This window comes from Strix aluco, chromosome 6 (assembly GCF_031877795.1).
Source record: "Strix aluco isolate bStrAlu1 chromosome 6, bStrAlu1.hap1, whole genome shotgun sequence".
Classification (NCBI taxonomy): domain Eukaryota; kingdom Metazoa; phylum Chordata; class Aves; order Strigiformes; family Strigidae; genus Strix; species Strix aluco.
The window spans coordinates 11,894,678-11,919,093 of record NC_133936.1 but is presented as its reverse complement, the minus strand read 5'-3'; the positions used below and the strand labels follow the sequence as shown (position 1 = coordinate 11,919,093).

At 47.0% G+C, this 24,416-nt stretch overlaps 1 protein-coding gene across 1 annotated transcript; it reads left to right on the top strand.

The window, feature by feature from the left end:
- The first annotated feature begins 292 nt into the window (after positions 1 to 292).
- UMPS (uridine monophosphate synthetase) lies at positions 293 to 6,230 on the top strand. Its single transcript, XM_074828700.1, has 6 exons — positions 293 to 459; positions 839 to 992; positions 2,585 to 3,253; positions 3,947 to 4,122; positions 4,645 to 4,759; positions 5,533 to 6,230. The coding sequence occupies exons 1-6, from the start codon at positions 313 to 315 to the stop codon at positions 5,712 to 5,714; spliced, it is 1,443 nt and encodes a 480-aa protein (XP_074684801.1). The 5' UTR covers positions 293 to 312; the 3' UTR covers positions 5,715 to 6,230.
- The last annotated feature ends 18,186 nt before the right edge of the window (positions 6,231 to 24,416 follow it).

The window sequence follows — 24,416 nt, the reverse complement described above, 5'->3', positions numbered from 1 at the left end:
ACCAAACCCTGCCTGCAGCAGCGATTTCTGCTTCCCCCTGGACAGGGCGCGTGCTGCCCGCGGGGCCGGGCAGCCCCTCACCGCCCCCTCCCGCCGCCGGGGTGCCCGGCCGTGTGGGGCCGGACCGTGAGGGGACGGGCCGCGGGGCGCGGGCTGGCGGGGGGCGGGTCCCGCCGGGGCCGGGGTCTCCCCGGCACCGCCCCCACAGGGGCTACGCCCCGCCCTGCCCGCCTCCCGCGCATGCGCGCCCCGCGCCCCGCCCCCTCTGTGCGTCATCTCCCGGCGCCGGGGCGGTGCTGGGTGCGCGGCGGGATGGCGGTGGCGGGGCGCGTGGCGGCTGCGGCGCTGTGCCAGGCGGGCGCTCTGCGCTTCGGTGACTTCGTGCTGAAGAGCGGCCGGGCCTCCCCCGTCTACATCGACCTGCGCGGCCTCGTCTCCCACCCGCTCCTCCTCCGCCAGGTGCGGGGCCGAGCGGCGGCCGCTGTGGGGGGCGAGGGGCCGGGGCGGGTCTTGCCAGGCCGCGCTTGTCCGTGCCGGCACCCCGGAGGGCCCGGGTATCTCTTTGCCTCTTGAGGGGAAAAGGGTCTCTTTTTGGCTAAAGGAGGGGAGGAGGCCTGGAGCGCTGCCGGGGCCTCTCCGGAGAGCTCTTCCTGGGGCTGGGGTCGTGCTCTGCCGGGCAGGAGCCCGCGGGCTGTCTGCTCGCTGTAGGGCAGGGGCTGTCACATCGTGCAAAGGAGAGAGACTTCCATGCATTTGCATCGCGTCTCTTGGTAACACATTTGTTCGGTCACGTTCACACCAGTCTGACTCTTAAAAAATGTTCGGTTTTCCTTTTCAGGTTGCAGATCTTCTCTTTCAAGCAGCCAAAGGTGCTGGTCTCGAGTATGACTGTGTGTGCGGTGTTCCTTACACAGCACTGCCGTTGGCCACAATTATCTGCTCAGAAAATCAAATTCCAATGCTTATACGAAGGAAGGAAGCAAAAGACTATGGTAAAACCTTCAAATCAAGAACTTGTGTCTACTTTTTGACATGTTTGGAAATGACTTTATAGATTTGTGGTTCTTTTGTAATGCACAGCATCTTCATTCCAGTTTAAGGTTACCACTCCAATTCAAAGAGCAGCCCCTTTTCCACCTAAAATGTACCTCCTGCAGCATCCCAACCTGATCACGCCCTCCCAGCTGGTTGCTGATCAGGCTGCAGCTTGAATGTAGCAGATTTGGACACTCTTGAAGAGGGTTTTAATTTTTGGTTTTATTTGTAGGGATTTTTTCATTTGTTTTTTTTCTTCAGCAGAGTCTCTTTTTCCTTGGCACCATTGCCATGGTTCTGAGTTCTGGCCTCTTCCAGAAACCAAGATTTATAACTCAGTTTCTCTGATATGCAGAGACCAGTGCCACATTTCATCCCCAAACAGAACTTCTTGCGTATTGGTTCCAAGAGGAACCTTTCTAGTCTCGTCTTCATTTACCCCTCAAACCCATTTTTCTTTCATATCCAATAGCCCTGTAACCAGTGGGCAGGGTGAACAAGGTGAGAAGCAGTTCTCTACCCAATGAACCAATTATTTGATTTTGATGAAGGGGAAGAGAAGGCTGAAGCGCTAACCTAGCATAGCAACTGGATTTCTACATGTGATAAGAGATGTACTCTTCCAACAGTATTACAGAACAGAAATAGAATAGAAAGTATGCTTGTCAAAACTAAATGTTATCCCTATGTTAGTCAGTGTGCTAGGCATGAAAACATTTGCTGTTTCTTCTTGTGAAGGACAAGAAGTCAATTGTGACAGCAATTAACTGCCTGGCACAAGGTTTCTGGTGTCACATGGGTTGCAAAGCTGTATGTACACTTGTTCTCTAGGCTGTCATGGTCTAAGCACCACACTTGCTGCATAATGTTCTGCTGCTTGCTGCTTCCCAGGAAAGCCAGGCATCCTTTGTTGTTGCCCCCCAGGAGGCCGTTCATGGACGTGTGCCTGTTGTTGGTTAGGGCAAAGGCATCTGGGGCTTTACTCCTCCTTGTTCTAACAGGCATATTACGCACAGAATAGTGCCTGTGCAAAATAAGAAATATGCTGAAGGGTACCGATAACTTAGCTGCTTTAATGACATTTTAAATAACTAGAGAGAATAGTTTTGTAACTCTGAGCATTCAATTCATGACAATGATAAACTTCTGTAGTCATCCAAAGATTTAAATTTTTGCGGGTAACAATATGTCAGGTTTTGTTAGTGGAATGTAACTTCTGGAAACATAAAGAAGTATTTTATTAACTTGGAGAAGTAACAGCCTTTATGAATTGAATTAGAAGTCAGTGACTAAGCTGCGGTAAGATCTGTGATAACTGGTATTGGGTAATAACTGAACAAATTACCTTTTCATACCGACAGTGAATGTGAAATTCCTATTCTCTTGAAGTCCAATTCCACTGGACTTCAGGATATGCTGCAGCATATGCTTGTATGTGGAACAACTGTGATCCTTACATTAGCATAGCAAGTTAAAGTTTTGATACTTTAAGGTTTTTCGGGTCTTAAACTTTCTTCATTTAGTGGAGTGTTTGCCTTTTATTTTTAAGGTACTAAGCGGCTGGTAGAAGGCACCATTAATCCAGGAGAAACGTGCTTGATCATTGAAGATGTGGTAACAAGTGGATCTAGTGTACTGGAAACTGCAGAAGTTCTTCAGAAAGAAGGATTAAAAGTCACGGATGCCATAGTGCTGTTGGACAGGGAGCAGGGCGGGAAGGCCAGGTTAGAGGAACGTGGAATTCGCCTGCACTCTGTGTGCACATTGTCCGGGGTGTTGGAAATTCTCCAGCAGCAGGGAGAAGTGGCTGTTGAAATGGTTGAAAAGGTGAAGAAGTTCATTCAGGGAAATGTGTTTGAGCCAGTGGCTCAGAACGGCCCTGCTCCTGTGAAGAAGCCATGTAAAGAGCTGAGCTTCAGCGCTCGTGCCGAGCTGCCGGGGGTACATCCTGTTGCAGCCAGGCTTCTCACGCTCATGGAAAAGAAGCAAACGAACTTGTGCCTTTCTGCTGATGTCACCAGCTCCAACGAGCTGCTGCAGTTAGCTGCCGTCCTGGGCCCCAGCATTTGTATCCTGAAGACACATATAGACATCCTGAATGATTTCACCCAAGAGGTAGTAAAAGAGTTGAGAACACTCGCAGATCGACACGAATTCTTGATTTTTGAAGACAGGAAGTTTGCAGACATTGGAAACACAGTGAAACATCAATATGAAGGTGATTATCATCAACTTCGATTTATTGTAACTTCGCTGCTGGTGTGTGTAACTGCAGTGCTGGCACAGGTTGCCAGGAGAGATGGTGGAATCTCCAGCCTTGGAGAAGACTCAAGGGGACAAGGCCCTGAGCAGCCTGATCTATCTTTGAAGTTAATGGTGCTGAGAGGGCATGACCTCCAGAGGTCCCTTCCAGCCTAAACCTTTTTATGAATCTGTGGTTGCGCTCAGTAAGTAATTCTGAGTAGTTGTTTGCCGTGAGAAAACGCAGTGTGGCTTCTTAAGGCAACCTGCTATTGTATACTTGTGTGCTCACTACAGCTTTCGTTGGATATTGCATCTGCAACTGTAGAACAGTTTTTCTGATCCACGTGTCCCACGTGATCTGCGTACTGCAGTGAAAGATAGTGCCTGTGGCAGTGGATTTCTAGGTTACTGTAAATATCTCAGTGAATATTAAAGGTGAGTTACTAGGAAGTGTTTGTGAAAAGTAAAACTGGGAGATTACACTTTGTGGTTAGGCAGCTATTCAGAACGGTCTGATGGGAATGAACTTGTAACTGTCAAGCTTCAGTAGTAAAACTGTCCTTTAAAATGTGAATGCTTTAGCATGCAGCTTGTTTCATTTAATGTGTTTCCTGTTTAATACATTTCTAATGACACTTTTCCTATGTCTTCCCATCTGTGTTCTCAGGTGGTGTGTTCAGAATCGCGTCCTGGTCAGACATCATTAATGCCCACGTGGTTCCCGGCTCTGGAGTTGTGAAAGGTCTGAAGGAAGTAGGTCTTCCTCTCCAGCGCGGCTGTCTGCTGATTGCCCAGATGAGTTCCCAGGGGTCACTTGCCACGGGTGAATACACAAAAGCTGCGGTAAGTAGGCAGTCTTGTTTTGGGTTAAAAGCTTGTAAAGTGTTGTGACAGGGAGGTTTTGTGTGCTTCTAATATTTGCACTTCCAAAAGTGTCTCCGCCTCTAACTACTACAGGTTTTTTTCTTGTGGAGACTCGGGAATCTGACAGCGTGGTGTTTAAAAGTTGCAGGCTAGTCGTGTGAGGTGGCCAGAGTTCACACTGTGAATTCTAGTAAACATTCCAAGTTTGCTATTAGCCCAGCCTCTTTTTTCCCTTAAGCAATAAATTTCTAAATAGTTTAAATTCATTATATTATTTATAACATAGAAAAAACCACAGTATTCATGTTCCTGGCTGTAAGTGCAGCAAGATCAGTGAGGAGTGAGTGAGCTCTGAGTGACTTTATATTGGTAAAACAAGAACAGGTGTTTCGTGCCCCTCTCTTGCACAGCTTAACGTGTCAAAGGAGGGATGAGAAATAGATTGCTAGTCAAGCTTAATTTTGGGTATATCATTTGTAATTGTTTACTGATCATCTTCAGGTACAAATGGCCGAAGACAACTCAGATTTCGTTTTTGGATTCATATCTGGATCAAGAGTTAGTAATAAACCAGAATTTCTTCACTTAACTCCAGGGGTGCAGCTGCAGACTGGAGGTAACTTTTTTCTGAAATACTTATAGTCTGTTTGTAAATAAAGTAAGTGATCTAGCGTTCAGTGAAAAAGTGACTGCTAAGGCAGGTTTTGCTGCTGATTCTCTGGTGGGAGGAGTCTGTGTTTGCCATTATGGGCTGCCTTCTGTATTTCTGGGTACACTGATCCCTTTCCTGGGAGCTCTGAGAGGCAACCAGCAGGCTACACCGTGTGTGCTGAGGTCGTGCATACCATAAAGCAGTCCTTAAAACAGGTGAAATGTCATCAGATAGGTGTTAGGTTAGATGTCCAACTGCTCAGTAGGAGTTGAAAAAATTTTTAACAAATACAAAAGTCTAACTATGGCATTGTTGATACTGATACAGATACAGTATCAATGAATGGGAAGTCTTACAGTGACTAAACAGGTTATCACTGGACTGGGTAGGGAAGATGTGTTTCTCTGCGATACTTAACTCTTATGAAACCTGAAGTGAAATCACAAGCTTTTATGTGAATGGTTGGAGGTTTTGCCTGTTTAAGGAAGGCTAAGGCTTATATCAGTAATCTTGATCGGTGCCTCTTTGTGTAACTCTTCAATCTATTGTAATTGGTAAATCATGAAAAATCTGTGTAATAGGGGGTTTTTTAGTTGGAGACACAGTTTCTAGTTAGTTTGTGGATTGTTAGGGTGACCGTTGAAACAGCATACCTGGTCTCTGTTCCAGCACCTCTTTGAAGGTTTTTAGTAGATACAGTTTTGTATGAACTAAAAAAAACGGTGTCTCTATTTCAGGTGATAACCTCGGACAGAAGTACCTAAGCCCCAAGGAAGTTATTAGTGAAAAAGGTTCAGATATCATTATTGTGGGACGTGGCATCTTGTCAGCTTCAGACCGTCTTCAAGAAGCAGAGAAGTACAGGAAGGTGGCTTGGGAGAGCTATATAAGCAGACTTGGTATTTGTGCAGAAGATTGAAAGCAGATCACGTTCCTAGTCAATAAGCAAAGCTGATAGAGCTGCAATCATCGTGAGACTTCCAGTTAAATACACAGGCACTTCAGCCAGTAGAAAACTGCCCATTTGGAGAAGAATCTGCTACTAATAAATTATTTTCAGTTGTGCACACACACACAAAGTTGTATATGTTATGGTTGTATTTTTAATATTTGAATATATGAAACCAAACCTTCATGCCCAGATCTAGCCTTAATAGCTTTTCTCTGATGAAAAATGTTTCATGAAACACTCCGAGGGTATTTTGTTGGCCGTTGTTGCTTTTGTTTGTTTTCCCCCCCCCTCAAATTCCTTCTGGCTGTGGAAACTATTTTACTGTTCTTAATAAATGTTACCTGCAGACCTGACCTGCTGCCTCACTCCTGCAGGATTACTCGGCTCTATTTCCAAGGAGCAAGTATGGATCTTAATCCCACACTGTGAAATTGAGTAATGTGTTGTTCAATAAATAATTTTTTTGCTACTGTTTTCCTTTCATGGGATCTATAAGTTGTCCTTTTGTGGCAGTGTGAAATACTTTTTTCAGAACCCCATTATTATAAAAAGTCATTCCAGTGTGTTTGTGACTGCAGGAATTACTTATGATTCTATTTACAGGAGCTACGAAGAACTTGTCTGAGCAACTAGTTGTGTGCTTAACTATGGTGGAGCTGTTGATTCCTCTAACAAGAAACGAAAATGTGCTTTCTGTTTATTGACTTCTTGTGACAATAGCTGGAATACTTCCAGGAATTACTTTCCACTCTTCACAACGAATAAGGAGAAGTAGAAATATCTTGTATGACTGGTTTTGATTAGAAATGATGGAATAACCTAAAATATGTCTAGTGTATGTGTGGTGGAAATTGACTTGAATTTTCATTGCTGTCAGGAAGGCAAAGATGAATGGTGATGCAGTTCTAGACTGTTGCTGTTCCTGTGCCGATGCAAAGCACATGGAGAAAGCTGGTCCCTTTGTTACTTAGCTGTAGACTAGGAACAACTATAGAGAGAAGAGTTTTTTGGCATTAGTACTGGACTCCACTGAGTCTTTCAAAATAGGAGATTGGAGTTATGCTGAACTTCAAAGGGAGAGTTTTTGTTGGTTGGATTAATCTGTGCAGAGTGTCTTAAGAGCAAGGGATGCAGGTTTGGATCTGAGGGCCTTGCCTTATGCTTCTTGTATCTGTGACATTGTGCTCTGTTGGCAGTCGGGCTTCAGAAGCATATAACTGAAAGAATTCCTTTGTCTGGGCGTGTTGGGGGTGATGACTTTACCCTTTCACACTCAGCATGCCCTGGAAGTGTGCTTCCCCTCTTGATGACAGGGCTGCTTTGTGGGGCTTACGAGTTGCTTACTGTGGAGAGAATATTAGAACTTACTCAGTGTGTGTTTTGTTTTCCTTGGGGCTACAGTTTCCTTCAGTAGTCATCTTACGGATCATAATTTGCATCCAGGGAAGATGGAGGCTCTCTTGGCCACCTGTCACAGCTGGAATTTGATGAGTGTGTTGTATCTTGCACAGCCACTCATCAACAGTCTGAGTGTCGTGATATTTCTCATCAAATTCTAAGAACTTACAGTCCTTCAAAGTGAAGGGAGGATTTGTGATTTGTTTACTGTCTCATTTCACTTTTATCTCATGGCCTTGACGCCTGTAGCAGAAAGAAGACTTTCTCACAAACTGTTTTGCAGAAAACTACTTTTTCCACCAGAGGGAGCTGAGACTCTATTTTTCAGGAGAGTCGACGCCCGAGCTCTTTTACAGCTAATAGTTTCCAATGATGGTACTAACTCTAGATATGCTTAGGGTGAAAATCTGTCTGCTTTTCAACAAGTTACACCCTCGCTGATGTCCTCATTTAAAACAGTAGAGTTTACCATACAGCTGCCTCAGGCTTGAGTTCAGCACTCTGTGTTGTAGACTCACAGCCCAAACAGAATTTTGTGAGTTCAGTATTTTTCACTAACTGCTGAATCGTGTTAAGCAGGTGGCTGACATCCATGCAGCTAAATCCCTGAGCAGGCTCTTCGGAGAGCTAGTTTATCGGGCCTCTAGCTGAAAAAATAGCAACCACACTGGGAGAGATTGATGTGATCTAATATCCAGTCACTTTTAGAGGATACATGCAACTCATTTTCCTTACAAAACAAATTCTGAGGAACTGATAGATTGGAAAACTTCATTTCACAGTCCTTCATTGTGCACTCAGTAAATCATTCAGAAAGAGCTGTATTCTGGCACTTCATTTGACACCAATGTCGCAAACATTTCAATTAGTAAAACAAAAACATGTTACCTCCTGTATGCATTCTTCTGTCAGAATGATTATAGTAAACAAGTGTGTGCACTTTGAGGCACCTGAAAGTGATTAAAAATCCAGTTCAAATTAAGAACAAATGTTAATTTCCTTGCTTGCCCCTGCTGCTGGGTATTCATCACATAGTTCCTGCTGTTGGTCCCAACTGTTCCTAACATGGGAACTAGGTCACAATTTACAAAACTCATTTGCATCATAATATATGAATCTGAAAGTCTTGCCGTTCATTCTCTGATCTGATTGAGGCTGGGGTAGAGGCATAAGGCTATATTTAAACTACTGGGTTATCACGTGATTTATCTGGCAAGTTTACATGAAATTATGATCCTTAATCCACTCTGGAGTATGGTTTGTAATAGAATGACAGGATATCACACTTTTCATAGTGAAATAAGACTGATCAAAAGTTGTCAGTGCTTGCAGCAGAAAGAAGGCTGACTTGCTGCTGTTTCTGAGCAGCGTAGTGGGGACTGTGGGAGAGACCAGCACACAGTGGAACCATTAAGGAATTCTTATGTAGCTTTTGATATTTGTATGTAAAGTTCACTATGTCTCTCCAAGGTTGTGGGTATCTGTCTAGCATGAGGAGTGCTGTGTCAAGAGAACCCAGCCTGGGCACTTTAATTGGTGTAACTGCATAAGTACAGTGCTTGACTGGGCCTTAAAATTCTTGCGAAAGTCTTGATAAAGCCAGCACCGAATGAAAACCAGCTGACTTAAAATTTTTATCCTTAGAAGTATGATTTGTATGTCACAGTATCAACATTGCTTTATTAACCAATAATTGACAGGTCATATTGTAGTTTCTATAGCCTGTTCTATGAAAATTTATTGAAGACTTAATCCCAGAAAAATAACTGAGTCACTTCCCTTTAAATTTACGTGGAAAGCCTGTTGCTGTGGATTTTTTTTTAGCAAGTGACACAAACATTGCATTTAGGGAACAGGACCAAAGGAATGTGAAACACCCAGAGGAAGTTTGTTTCCACATCTGAGTTTTGGAGGTCACTGTCTCAGGGAAATGGTCTGTTTTGGAAGGCTTGTAACTGGACTGCGGGCTAGACAGGCTGGATGTTTTGTTTGTTTGTAATCACCCTTGGTTTTTGGTCGGTCTGTACCACAGTGACAAGTACAGCTTCATGTTTGAATGCTGCAGCAAATGAAAACAGCCTTGTGCCTGCTCCATCTTCAAGTTTTCCTCTAACTCTTTTGGCAGGCGTTCGCAGGCTGGAAGCGGTGACCCTGCCTGTGTGTCTGGGTTGACTTTGTCTTCAGTTTGGTTCTCTGTTTCTGTGTGACACATGTCCTCCTCTGAGCTTTTTCTCATAAACTGATGCTATCCACAGTCAGGCTGTGAAAAAGTGGGGTCGTAGGTGGAGGCTGGCCAGTACAGAGAACAGGAGAAAGCCAGAGCAAGGCTGTAACCGCAAAGTTCTTGCTTATAGCATGGTCTCCTGAGCAGAAGTGTGATGGTGTGCCATAGGTTGTGTTTAGCCCACAGAGGAATTGCAGGAGGAGAAGCTAAGCTAGTGCAGTTGCTTTTGATCTGTTCCTGAACAATTAATAATAGCTACACAAAAGATACTTTCATAAATACGACTGTTTAGATGGGGAAATTCTGCAGTGTTCCCTGCAGCTGATTGTTCCTGCTTTGCTGAGAGGTATCATTTTAGGCGGATGATGGGAGCAGCTGTAAAGGTGACTTGGTTATAAGGGGGAAAATACTGAGCAGAAGACCACCTCTGCTCAAATATTGACAGAGAAAATGTCTGCCAGCTTGGGAACCAGAAGCATCCTTAAGGAGTGCAGCTGGAGACCGAGAAACCAGAGACATCCTGAGATACTACTGCTAAGTGCAAAAATAACAAACAGTAGCAGCAACTTACCATCTGATATTAGCATCTTAACATCCTGAGAAAGTAAGCACTGGTAACTGCCCTTGGCTGTTCTAACTCACAGAACAGAAAAACAGTCTGATAAAACAAAAATTGGTCTGAGAGAACAGAAAACATCATCAGTTATTGGCTGTGCCAAGTGAAAAATAGAAATTAGCAGCATCTATTGGCTGTTCTGGGTGGTGGTGTCCTACGCCCCTTTATGTCTCTGCGATATAGAAAGGACTTACTTTTTACCCAAAATGGAGCATCTTTCCTGCACACAAATCCCTTTTCCCCATGAGATTTTCTCGGCACAGCAGACCCTCACCAGGGACACCAGGCTCTGAGATGCGGATCATCGTCCGAGTGAGACTTCATCCATTGTCGACTGGGCCCACTGCTGGGATCGGTTTGATGAGCACTTGGTACCGGTAACATTTTTAAATATATATATATATAAAGGCCTGCATGTAAGTAAGTACTGATAAATGTTTGCTGCTTTACTAGTGGTAATTCTGCAGTAATTTGTAATATTGAAATATAGACTTGCTGTTAATTGCTGCTGCTGTGGAAATACATGTTTGCTCTCTGGTAGTAATTTGTAGTAACTTGTATAGATACACTTGTTTTGCCAGTTGTAACTATACTTGATAGTAGTAAACTGTAATGAAGTAGAGAACATAGGTAATAAATCCTCTCTGTCTTTGTGCATGACAGAGTCCTGCAAACGTGCAAACAGTTGCAATCTTTGCAGACCTGCAGGCCAGGTAACCCTTCTGGGTTCTGACATTAATTGGTGTCAGAAGCAGGGTTCTGTGATACACAAGTCATGGATGCTTGGGAGAAGGCAGTAGAAGAGCAGCGAAAATGGCAAGAGGCTAAGGGGTGGAAAACCCCTCGGTGGGACAGGGTTTGGGTGTCTGAGAATTGGTTGAATTGGGAAATGCTGCGAGCGGAGTTTCAGACGTGGCAGGACAGTCACAAACGCAAAGCAGAGGACAGCAAGGGGGCCTTCATCGGGCTTCTCACGGAGGCGTTGGCAGCCGCGGGCGCTTTGTTTACCACTGCTAGGCAGGAACTGGAAGCTTTGCAGCAAGCTAAGGATGCAGAAGCGGGAGCAGTTGCCTTTGAATCCCATAGTTCTGTTATGAACCAATTACTTAGACAATTAGAAACGAACCTCAGACCTCTGGCTATACGACAGCTAGAGCAAGAGCCTACATGCCTGGTCTCAGAGAATGAAATCACTGAAAAGATGCACAAACTGAAAACAGATAACGAGGAGGGCTTTGATTCTGGCAGCGGGTCTTCCACCCCCGCTTCGTTAACTGAGCATTGTGCGGATAACGCAGCCTCCTCATGCCCTAGCAATAAAACTTCCCCGGCACAACTCCCGGCTCCTGCCAGCAAGGAAGGTGCTCCCCCGCTGCCCAGGGTCATGATGACTGCTGCAAATTTTAACGCAGAACAGCTAAGGCAGCTGTCCTTGCAGTATGGCAAGAAGCCCCATGAGGACTGGGTGGGATGGGTGGCACGGTGCTACGAGCTGGAGGCTGGAACCGTGATCCTTAATCAGACAGAGGCCAGACAGATATTCCTGGGAGGAAGAATATTTCTCCTGAACCCCAATGCAGGGGCCAGGGTGAATACCTTCTCCCTATTATCTTCGATAATACATGCTGTTAGAAAAATGCCAGGACCGTGGGGATATCTCCCTCCCCCTCCCTGGAGTACTCCTGATGGGTTTTCTGGCTGGACGATGAGACTGGCTGCCCGGGATGTCCTTAAGGCACAAGGGGCGATACCCCAGGACATGATGGCTGTGCCAGCAACAGCAGCAGGGAAACTAAAACTCTTGCAAAATGCAGCACCCGGGGGACCAAAAAACCTGGCCTTAATGTTACGCCATGAAACCGGGGACTGGAACACCATAATGACTCAAGGGCTGCAAAATTGGACAGCCCTTGTGGGGATGCGACGAGGACAGGAAAGCACGCCCAAAATGATAGTCTGTGAAAGGGAAGGTCAGGTCAGGGTAGTCCAGATGCTAAAGGGAGGTCAGAGTAATAAGAATAAGGGACAAAATGCTCAAAATGCTGAAATTAATCAATCTGACACAAAGCGACGCCCTGGCAAACAGGAGCGTGATCTGGAACGGAGACGCTTATGGGACCTCCTGCGAGGAATAGGATTCACAGCCGGCCAGTTAGAGAGGATGCCCATGTTCGTCTTGCAGAGACTGTGGGATAAGCGCGATGGGGGGGGCACCAGCAGCCCGGGGGCAGGAAAGGGGCCGGGTGGTGTTAGTCCCTCTGCCTCCCCCATCCCGGACAACCGTGTTCTGTCTGGTGCCCCAACCCCCCTACCTGAAAACGAATAGAGGAGCTTCCAACATCAGCCCAGGGAGTCCCAATGACCCCTCCCAGGTGTCCACAATTTTTGGAATTAATATTGGCACCCTTGTATACCATTGATAGTGAATTTCAGATACTCTGTCTCTTTTCTTATGGGTACAGGCGCCTCAAGATCAACAATTAAAGCTGAGGACGCCCCTGGGTTAATCCAGAAATCTCAAGAAAGGATTTCTATAGTAGTGATTGCCAGGAAAATATGAGAGCTCCCTGTGGCCAGAATAAAATTGGCTCTGCCTGGTGGAAGGACACTGACACCCATAGTGGCAGTAAGGCGCTTAAGTATTTTGGGTATGGATATATTAAAATCACAGACTATTAATACTCCATTAGGCTCTCGGGTGCCAAACCCTCAGATCCAGAACTCTATAATTTCTATCGATAAAATACCTGCTGTGGAGACTATTGCTTTTCTGTTACAGGCAGCACTCAAGTTACCTAAAAGTCCCTTCACCCATGTATGACAGTACTGTATTAGCCCTGAAGCCTCAGAGGCATAACTGCTCTCATCCAGGATTTAGGACAATGGGTTATTGTCATGGTTTAAACCCAGCCGGCAGCCAAACACCACACAGCCTCTTGCTCACCCTCCCCCCGCCCAGGGGATGGGAGAGAGAATTGAAGGGATAAAGGAAAGGAGACTTGTAGGTTGAGTTATAAACAGCTTAATAATTGAAACAGAATAAAACAACAACAATAGAAAGTACAAATGGGTAATGCACAATGAGATTGCTCACCACCCACTGACTGATACCCAGCCCGTTCCTGGCTAGCGATCCCAAAATACCAAGATCCCGCAGCCACAACCCCAGAAGCAAGAGAGAACCCCCCTCCTTCCCAGATGCCCCTCCTTTATATACTGAGCATGACATTACATGATATGGAATATTCCATTGACCAGTTTGGGTCCGGTGCTCTGGCTCTGCTCCTTCCCAGCTTCTTGTACACCTGTGCACAAGCAGGACATGGGGAGTTGGAAAGTCCTTCATCTCATAGCAACAACTGAAAACATCAGTGTATTATCAGCATTCTTCTCATACCGAATCCCATACTGAATCTGAAGCACAGCACTATTCTAGCTACTATGAAGAAAAATTAACTCTATCCCAGCTGAAACCAGGACAGGTATTATTCAGAAAACTCATTCACCATATAATTCCCCTGTACAGCCTGTCCATAAGTCTAACAGCACCTGATATTTAATGATAGACTGTCATAAATTAAATGAAAATACTGGAGCCTTACATGCTGCTGTCCCCTCTATTAAAAATCTTATTTTTTCTATAGAGCAAGCAGCCCAGCCTTGGGTGGCTGCCTTGAATATAAAAGATATGTTTTCAGCAGTTCCATTACAACCTGAGGATTGAGAGGGATCCACTTTTACCTGGGGCAGAATACAGTTTGCTTTTACTTGATTACCCCAAGGGTTCAAGCATAGCTCTACGTTATCACACCAGGTTTTAGCTAGGGAATCAGAACAAGTCCCACAGGAGCCAGGGATGACAGTATATCAATACACAAATGATATTTTACGTGGAGTTGATCCCCAAACCTCCCCCAACAATGTCCAAATAATGTGTGATCACTCTGGGAGCTGTAGGATTCTGGCAAGCACATTTTCCAGAGTTTGGCATAATTGCTCAACCCTTACATGGTCTGTTAAAGAGCTGTGCTACCTGTCCATGGGCAGTTATTCATGAAGAACCATTTCATTTATTAATAGGCAGTGCTTCAGAATATCAGGCTATGGACCCCATAATGCCAAAAGCCTGTGTACAGGACATACAGAGAGAGGACATCAGTGGGGATTGTAGCAATGAGTTCCTGATAAAGCCCAATTAACTCCTATATCATTCAGATGAAAGGGGTGGCATGGTTCCGAGTCATAGTATTTGCCTTGGAAAAAATCCTTGCTGAGTATTGATACAGCCCTGTTAGATACAGAGCCCATCCCATGAGGTGCACCTTTAGAAATACAAACCCTGTTTGCTGTCCTTAAAAGAATCAGAGAATCTGCTCCCATTCCCTAGGGATAGAGTGGAGTAGTTCAGTTGGAAGGGACCTGCAACAATCATCTAGTCCAACTGCCTGAACACTTCAGGACTGACCAAAAATTAATGCATATTATTAAGGGCATTGTAAAAATGCATCTTAAAACACTGACAGGCTTGGGGCATCGATCACCTCTCCAGGAAGCCTGTTTCAGTGTCTGACCACTCTCTCAGTAAAGAAATGCTTCCTAATGTCCAGTCTAAACCTCTCCTGGCACAGCTTTGGACCATTCCCATGCGTCCTATCACTGGATCCCAGGGAGAAGAGATCTCCCTCTCCAGTTCCCCTCCTCAGGAGGCTGTAGAGAGTAATGAAATCAGACCTTAGCCTCCTTTTCTCAAACCCTCAGTCACTCCTCAAGGATATGCCTTCCAGCCCTTTCACCAGCTTTGTTGCCCTCCTGTGGATGCATTCAAAGGCCTTCATATCTGTCTTAAATTGTGGGGCCCAGAACTGTACACAGTACTCAAGGTGAGGCTGCACCAACACTGAACACAGTGGAATAGTCATCTCTTTTGACTGATTGGTTGTACTGTGCTTGATGCACCCCAGGGTGCGGTTTGCCCTCTTGGCTGTGTTGCAGAGGCTCTCGAATAAACAAACAGCAACCAAAAAAATAAAAATGCATTGTCAACACTATTAACTAGCACTCCGCAAACATACAATGACAGATTCAAATGTCTGTGAGAGGAGAACAAAACTATCACCACTTCCTAGGGTTTAATGACAACCCAAAATGCTCTGTCACTCACCCAACAAATGAGGGCTCTCAACCTTGAGGAACATCTTAGGGCAGCATCCCAACCTATAAGAACCTCAAGGAGTTTCCTTGGACAGCGTCCTGACCCAAGGGGAGAGTCCTCGACAGCAGTGTGCCGCTCCAGGGGGGACTAGCTCAAAATGGCTCCCCCAGGGGACTCCATCTATGCCCAAGCCAAATCTGATCTGTGGTCAATATCGGCTCCCATTGGCCAAGGGCCCCAAGTACCACAAAGCCCCGAGAACAAGGGCACAGAAAAAAGACATCAGTAGCAAAAAAGAAATCAATACACTTCAGCACCCAAGAAGCCCTATTTTCATTGGGTGGGTGCACCTGCCACAGTCTGCCAGGACTCACTGCTGGCTCCTATTGAGCCTGTTGTCAACCAGCACCCCCAAATCCCTTTCTGCAGGGCTGCTCTCTAGCCACTCCTCTGCAGGGAGGCAGAAAACTTCCTGAAAAGAGGGTCTGGTCTGCAAATGGGTGGTTCTGTTCCACACAGGAGAGAGTCACTGAAGACAACAACTGGCTGTTTATCCCCATCTACAGTACATAAAAGGTTTGATTGAGCAGGGCCAGCTTGCTTGGCAGATCCTCTAGCATTGACTGACCAGGTGGCTTTTGCTAAATGCCTGTCCCAGTGTTTGAAAGTTCCACCACCCATTGCTCTCAGTGTAGTTTTTAGCAACCCATTGTACTGCTCAATTTTCCCAGAGGCTGGTGCATGACAGGGCATGTGATATACCCACTCAAAGCCATGTTCTTTGGCCTAAGTGTCTATGAGATTATACCAGAAATGAGCCCCATTATCTAATTCAATTCTTTCTGGGGTGTCATGCTGCCACAAGACTTGCTTCTCAAGGCCTAAAATAGCGTTCTGGGCAGTGGCATGGGGCATGGCACATGTTTCCAACCATCCAGTGACAGCTTCCACCATTGTAAGCACATAGCATTTGCTGTGCCGAGTTTCTGGGAGCATAATACAATCAATCTGCCAGGCCTCCCTCTATTTATATTTTAACCATCGTCCTCCATACCAAAGGGGTTTTAACCCTTTGGCTTGCTTGATTGCAGCACATGTCTCACATTCATGGATAACCTGTGCAATAGTGTCCATGGTTAAATTCACCCCTTGGTCATGAGCCCATTTATATGTTGCATCACTTCCCTCATGGCCTGAGGAGTCATGGGCCCAGCGAGCCATAAATTTTCACCCTTATGTTGCCCTTCCAGACCCACTTGAGCCACATTAACCTTAGCAGCATGATCCACCTGTTGGTTGTTTTGATGTTCTCCAGTGGCCTGACTCTTGGGTGCATGAATGTCCACATGGCATACTTTAACAATCAAGTTCTCTACCAGAGCAGCAATATCTTGCCATAATTCAGCAGCCCAGATGAGTTTGCCTCTGTGCTGCCAGTTGCTCTGTCTCCATTGCTGTAGCTGCTCCCACAGGGCATTTGCCACCATCCATGAGTCAGTATAGAGCACTGACCACCTTTCTCACTCAGCAATATCCAAGGCCAGCTGGATGGCTTTCACCTCTGCAAACTGACTCAAGCCACCTTCCTTCAGCAGCTTCTGTGACCCATTGTGTGGGGCTCCACACAGCCACCTTCGATGTTTCCCTACAACGCGACAGGACCCATTGGTAAACAGGGCATATTGCTTCTCATTATATGGTAGTTTATTATATGGTGGGTACTCTTCAGCACGTGTCACCTCTTCCTCTGGTGCCATTCCAAAATCTTTGCCTTCTAGCCAATTCTGATCATTTCTAATATTCCTTGGCATCTGGGGCTTCCTATTCAAGCCCATTGTGTGATCAGTGTGACCCATTTACTCCACATGGCATCAGCTGCATGGTGTGTAGACGGGACACTCCCTTTGAACATCCAACCCAGCAGCAGCAGTCAGGGTGTCAGGAGGAGCTGTGCTTCAGTACTAATCACTTCTGAGGCAGCTCAAATCCCTTCATATGCTGCCAATAGTGCTTTTTCAGTTGGAGTATAGCTGGCTTCAGATCCTCTATATCCCCAACTGCAACACCCCAGGGGTCGACCCTGGTGCTCTCTGCCAGAGACTCCAGGTAGGGCCATTCTCCCCGGCTGCAGTGTAGAGCACATTTTTAACATCTTGTCCTGTCCAAACTGGCCCCAGGGCTACTGCATGAACTATTTCCTGTTTAATTTGTTTAAAGGCTTGTCATTGCTCAGGACCCCATATAAAAGCATTCTTTTTCCAGGTCACTCAATAGAGAGAGCTTAAAATCTGGCTGTAATTTGGAATATGCATTCTCCAGAAACCCACAACGCCTAAGAAAGCTTACATTTCCATTTTGTTAGTTGGTGGGGACATAGCTGTTATCTTATTAATCACATCCATCAGAATCTAATGATGTCCATCTTGCCATTTTATTCCTAAAAACTGAATCTCCTGTGCAGGTCCCTTGTCCTTATCCCACTTTATGGCAAAACCAGCTCTCAGAAGGACTTGGACTATTTTCTCCCCTTTCTCAAAAAAACTTCTTCTGCTGTGTTATCCCATACAATGATGTCATCAATGTATTGCCTGTGTTCCAGGGCTTCACCCTGTTCCAGTGCAGTCTGAATCACTCCATGGTAAATGGTGGGGCTGTGTTTCCATCCCTGGGGCAGTCGATTCCAGGTGTATTGGACACCCCTCCACGTGAAAGAAAACTGGCCTGCACTCTACTGTCAAAGGGATTAAGAAGAACGTGTTAGCGATATCAGTCGTGGTGTACCACTTGGCTGCCTTTGACTCTAGTTCATATTGAAGCTCTAGCTTATCCAGCACAGCAGTACTCAGCAGTGGTGTGACTTCATTCAGGTCACGATAGTCTACTGTCAATCTCCACTCTCCATTAGACTTTTGCACTGGCCATACGGGGCTGTTAAAGGGTGAGCAAGTCTTGCTGATCACTCCTTGGCTCTCTAGTGAATCAGTTTATGGATAGGAATTACAGAGACTCGGCTGCTGTGATATTGCTGTTGGTGAACTATTGTGGTAGAATTGGCACCCATTGTTCTTCAACCCTCAGCAGTCCTGTAACAGAAGGGTCCTTTTTGTAGTAAGGGGCCCCAAACCAACATAGTAATTGAGGTGCGGCCTCACCAGTGCCAAGTACAGGGGCAAGATCACTTCCCTGTCCCTGCTGGCCACGCCATTTCTGATACAAGCCAGGATACCATTGGCCTTCTCGGCCACCTGGGCACACTGCTGGCTCATGTTCAGCCGGCTGTCAATCAACACCCCCAGGTCCCTCTCTGACTGGCAGCTCTCCAGCCACTCCTCCCCAGGCCTGTAGCGCTGCTGGGGGTTGTTGTGGTCCAAGTGCAGCACCCGGCATTTGGCCTTATTGAACCTCATACAGTTGGCCTTAGCCCATTGCTCCAGCCTGTCCAAATCCCTCTGCAGAGCCTCCCTACCCTCGAGCAGATCAACACTCCCACCCAACTTGGTGTCATCTGCAAACTTACTGAGGGTGCACTCGATCCCCTCATCTAGATCATCAATAAAGATATTAAACAGGAGTCGCCCCAAAACCAAGCCCTGGGGGACACCACTCGTGACCGGCTGCCAACTGGATTTAACTCCATTCACCACAACTCTTTGGACCTGGCCATCCAGCCAGTTTTTTACCCAGCAAAGCGTGTGATCATCCAAGCCACGAGCAGCCAGTTTTTCCAGGAGAATGCTGTGGGAAACTGTGTCAAAGGCCTTACTAAAGTCAAGATCGACAACATCCACAGCCTTTCCCTCATCCAATAAGCAGGTCGCCCTGTTGTAGAAGGAGATCAGGTTTGTCAAGCAGGACCTGCCTTTCATAAACCCATGCTGACTGGGCCTGATCATCTGGTTGTCCTGCACTGTTGTATGATGGTACTCAGGATGAGCTGCTCCATCAGCTTCCCCAGCACCAAAGTCAAGCTGACAGGCCTGTAATTGCCCGGATCATCTTTCTGACACTTCTTATATATGGGCATCACATTGGCTGATTTCCAGTCTGTTGGGATGTCCACAGTAAGCCAGGACTGCTGGTAAATGCTGGAAAGTGGCTTGGTGAGCATGCCAGCCAGCTTCTTCAGCACCCTCAGGTGTATCCCATCCGGTCCCATAGACTTGTGTATGTCTATGTGATGCAGCGGGTCACTGACTATCTCCTCCTGCATTGTGGGGGGGGTCATTCTCCCAGTCTCTGTCTTCTGGCTGAGGAGGCTGGATTCCCTCAATACAACTAGTCTTGTTATTAAAGACTGAGGCAAAGAAGGCATTAAGCACCTCAGCCTTTTCCTCATCACTCATTACCATGTTTCCTCCTGCATCTAGCAGGGTATGGATACTCTCCCTGGTCTTTCTTTTGCTACTGACATACTTATAGAAACATTTCTTGTTATCTTTGACTGCTGAAGCCAGATTAATTCCTAGCTGGCCTTTAGACCTCCTGATTTCCACCCTGCATAGCCTCACAATGTCTTTGTAATCATTGTGAGTGGCTAGCCCCCTCTTCCAAAGGCTGTAAACTCTCCTTTTCTCCCTGAGTTTCAACCAAAGCTCCCTGTTCAGTCAGGGTGGCCTTCTCTGCCACTGGCTTCTCTTACAGCACCTGGGGACAGCCTGCTCCTGAGCCATTAAGACTTGCTTCCTAAGGAGTGTCCAGCCTTCCTGGACCCCTATGCCCTTCAGGACCATCACCCAAGGGATCCTGTCAGGCCGCCTTCTTGGCTCCAAAAGATTCAAAAGCCCCCCCAAAAAGCTCCTTGCCGGTCCCTTTTGCCGCAATTCCCCCCCAGCGCGGGCTTACCTACACTGGAGCTGGTCTCCTCGGTGAGTGGAGATCACCTAAACAAGTCAAAGTCAGCACTTTGGAAGTCCAGGATGGCAGTTCTGCTGCCCCCTCTCCTGGCGTCTCTAAGAACAGAGAACACTATTATTTCATAGAATTATTCAGGTTGGAAAAGACCCCTTCGATCATCAAGTCCAACCATCCGCCCTACTCTACAAAGTTCTCCCCTACACCATATCCCCCAGATCTCATCTAAATGACCCTTAAACACATCCAGGGATGGTAACTCCACCACCTCCCTGGGCAGCCTATTCCACTGTCTGACCGCTCTTTCTGAAAAATTTTTTTCCTAATGTCCAGTCTAAACCTCCCCTGTTGGAGTTTAAAGCCATCCCCCCTTGTTCTGTCACTAATCACCTGTGAGAAGAGACCAGCACCAACCTCTCTACAATGTCCTTTCAGGTAGCTGTAGAGAGTGATGAGGTCTCCCCTCAGCCTTCTCTTCCTCAAACTGAACAGTCCCAGCTCCTTCAATCACTCCTCATAAGATTTATTCTCCAGGCCCTTCACCAGCTTCGTTGCCCTCCTCTGCACTCCTTCTAGCACCTCAATATCTCTCTCGTATTGAGGTGCCCAAAACTGGACACAATACTCAAGGTGTGGCCTCACCAGTGCAGAGTACAGGGGGAATATCACCTCCCCCCTGTCCCCCACATGCCCTCCTTCTGCCTGGTGAGAGGAGGGGAGGGAGCCATGTATTTCTTGTAGAGCCTCTACCTGCTGCCTGTCTCAGAGTGTGGCTCCACCAGTCAATCTCTTTTTCACAGTCTTTTGATCATTCTTAACCTTTCTACCTCCTCCCTCAGTTCAACCACCTGCCTGAGCAGATCATTTACTTGATCACACCGCACACAAACGGTGTCTCTGTCTCCCTCCGATTCAAGTGCCAGGCTCAGGCACTCTTGGCAGGCAGAGACCTGCACAGCCACCTGTTCGTGCAGGACCTCTGTCTGGGTTCCCACATTCCTCATCACTCTGCCTCTTGGCCATGTTGTGACCATGGTCTTCTCTCTGGCCGGGAGGGAACCAATCCCTGGGTGCTGTTTCCCACACGCTGTGCTCTCACATCCCTGCAGTGCTGTTCCCTCCCTCCCCTCTGTCTGGCACTGGTCAACTGCTTGAAGGGATCAAACATACCTTGTCCAGTGGCAGAGACTCAGCCCTGCTCTACAAGCTGCCTCAGTGCACTCACAGCCAAGCACCGTCTGACTACCCTGAGCTCTGTGGGCAGTCGCTGCCCTCCCACAGGGTTCTTATCACCTGATCAAGGGTGGGTGGTGCTGGTTCCACCCACACTAAGTCGGTACCCCACCCACCTCATTACCAAGGGGAGGGGTGTGAGCTGGTCTCGGTGGGTGACTGCTGGTGTGGTTACACCTCGTTCAGAACAGGCACCACGGGCACTTGGCTCTGCCCTCTGCCCACACCGTCTCAGCTGCCTGCCCACCGGCTTGCCAGCCTCCTTAGAGCCCGCTAGCCGCCTTCTTGGCTCCAAAAGATTCAAAAGCCCCCCCAAAAAGCTCCTTGTTGGTCCCTTTTGCCACGATTCCTTCCCCCAGTGCGGGCTTACCTACACTGGAGCTGGTCTCCTCAGTGAGTGGAGATCGCTGTGCCCTAGTCGGCCTCCAACCGCCACATCATGCACCAGTCCTTCTCTGTTCACAAAGAGGAGATCCAGCAGGGCACCTTCTCTGGTCGGTTCACTCACCAGCTGTGTCAGGATGTTGTCTCCTACACATTCCAGGAATCTCTGTTCCACTGCTGAAGACTGAGGCAAAGTAGGTGTTGAGCACCTCAGCCTTTTCCTCATCCTTTGTTACCATGTTTCCCTCTGCATCAATAAAGGAGGGAGATTTTCCCTAATCCTCCTTTTGCTGTTAACAAATTTATAGAAACATTTTTTATTATCCTTAACAGCTGTACCCAAGTTGAGCTCTAGCTACACTTCATCTCTCCTAATGCTCTCCCTGCATAGCTTCACTACATCTTTATAGTCTTCATGAGAGACCTGGCCCCTCTTCCAAAGGCAATAGATTTTCCTTTTGTTCTTGAGATCCAGCCAAAGGTCCCCGTTTAGCCAGGCCGGTCTCCTTCCCTGCCTGCTTGTTTTTTGGCATGTGGGAACAGCCTGCTCCTGTGCCTTTAAGACTTCTCTCCTGAAGTATGTCCAGCCTTCCTGGACTCCCATTTTCTTCAGGGCAGCCTCCCAAAGGATTTTGTCAGTCTTTTGAACAGGTCAAAGTTTGCCCTCCAGAAGTCTAAGGTGGCAGTTTTACTAACCCCTCTCTTTGTGTCTCCAAGGATCGAAAACTCAATCATCTCATGATCACTGCACCCTAGACGGCCTCCAACCTTTACTTCCCCCACAAGCTCTTCCCTGTTCACAAGAAGCAAGTCCAGGAGGGCGCCTTCCCTGGTCACTCACTCACCAGCTGTGTGAGGAAGTTATCCTCCACACATTCCAGGAACCTCCTGGATTGTTCCCTCTCTGCTGTGCTGTGATCCCAGCAGATACCCAGGAGGTTAAAGTCCCCCACAAGAACAACAGCAAGTGACCGCGAGATTTCTCCCAAATGTTTATAGAAAGCTTCAGCCACCTCACTGCTTTGGTTGGGAGGTCTATAGCAGACTCCCACAGCAAGATCCACTTTATTGGTCCTTAACCTAATCCAAACACTCTCAACCCCGTCATCACTGTACTTGATTTCTGAGCTCTCATAGCATTCTCTAACATACAGGGCCACTCCACCGCCTCTCCTTCCCTGTCTATCCGTCCTGAAGAGCTTGTAGCCATCGATTGCAGCACTCCAGTCGTGTGAGGCATCCCACCACGTTTCTGTTACAGCTACTATGTCATAGTTCTCATGCTGCATCATGGCTTCAAGGTGCCCCTGTTTGTTGCTCATACTGCGTGCATTGGTATAGATGCACTTGAGATGAGCTAATGAATCCAACACTTTTTTGTGAGTGTGGGCCCCATTCCCTACCAGACCCTTCTCAGGTGTTTCCACAGTTCCTAAACATCTCTCCCTTCTCTCAAATGAAATGGCAGATGGAGAGCCCTCACCAGTCCACCATCCTTCAAGCTTTGGCATGCTCCCCTTGAGCTTATTCCTAACAAGACCAGTTATCTCCCCGTCCCCCCTCATATCTAATTTAAAGCCCTGTCAATAAGCCCTGCTAACTCCTGCCCCAGAATCCTTTTCCCCCTCTGGGACAGCTGCATCCCACCTGTCTCATTTGTCACCAGCAGACCAGGTGCCTTATAAACTTCATCATGATCAAAGAATCCAAAATTCTGATGGTGGCACCAGTCTCTGAGCCATGTGTTAATCAGATGTGTTTTCCACCCTCTTTCAGTGTTTTTCCCTTCCACTTGAGGGATTGATGAAAACACCATCTGAGCTCCTGAGCCTTCAACTAGCCAACCCAGTGCCTTGAAGTCCTTTTTTAGTGACTTTAGACTTCTCTCTACCACCTCATCATTACCTGCCTGCCTACAAAGGGTAGAAATCAGAGGGCTGCACCAGAGCAGTGACCTTCCTTTTAATATCTCTAACCTGAGCCCCAGGGAGGCAGCAGACCTCCCTATGGTATGGGTCTGGTCGACATATGGGCCCCCCATACCCCTCAGAACAGAGTCACCTACTACAATTACCATCCTTTCCTTCTTAATTGAAGAAGTCACAAGTCGTGGGGCTGAGGGACAAGCTGTGGATGACTCACCGGATCGTTGTGCCCTAGTCGGCCTCCAACCGTGTCCTGGTTTAACCAGGATAGGGTTAAGTTTCCCCAGCAGTGGGGGGGAGCTCTAGCCGGGTTATTCAGATACCATGCGGACGTCACATCCTGGCAGGTCACATTTTCCTGGCGCGGGAGCGCGGTGCACTCGTGGTTTTGTACATCGTGCTTCTCACTGCTGTATTTGGTAGCTATTTTGCTCTGTTCATTGCTATCACTATTACTGTTATTGTTGTTGTTTGTTGTGTTGCTATTGCACTGTTGTATTAAACCTTTCCTTATTTCAGTCTTGGGGCTTTGTATTTCACTCCCTTTGTGGGGGAGGGGTAGCGGCCGCGTGGTCTCAGACCCCGGCAGGGGCTAAACCACCACAAACCGCCACATCATCCACCAGTCCTTCTCTGTTCACAAAGAGGAGATCCAGCAGGGCACCGTCTCTGGTCAGTTCACTCACCAGCTGTGTCAGGATGTTGTCTCCCACACATTCCAGGAATCTCCAGGACTGGTCCTGCTTTGCTGTGTTGTATTTCCAGCAGATATCTGGGAGGTTAAAGTCTCCCACAAGAACAAGGGCAAGCGATGGTGAGGTTTCTCCTAAGTGCCTATAGAATATTTCATCCACCTCTCTGTCCTGGTTGGGTGGCCTATAATAGA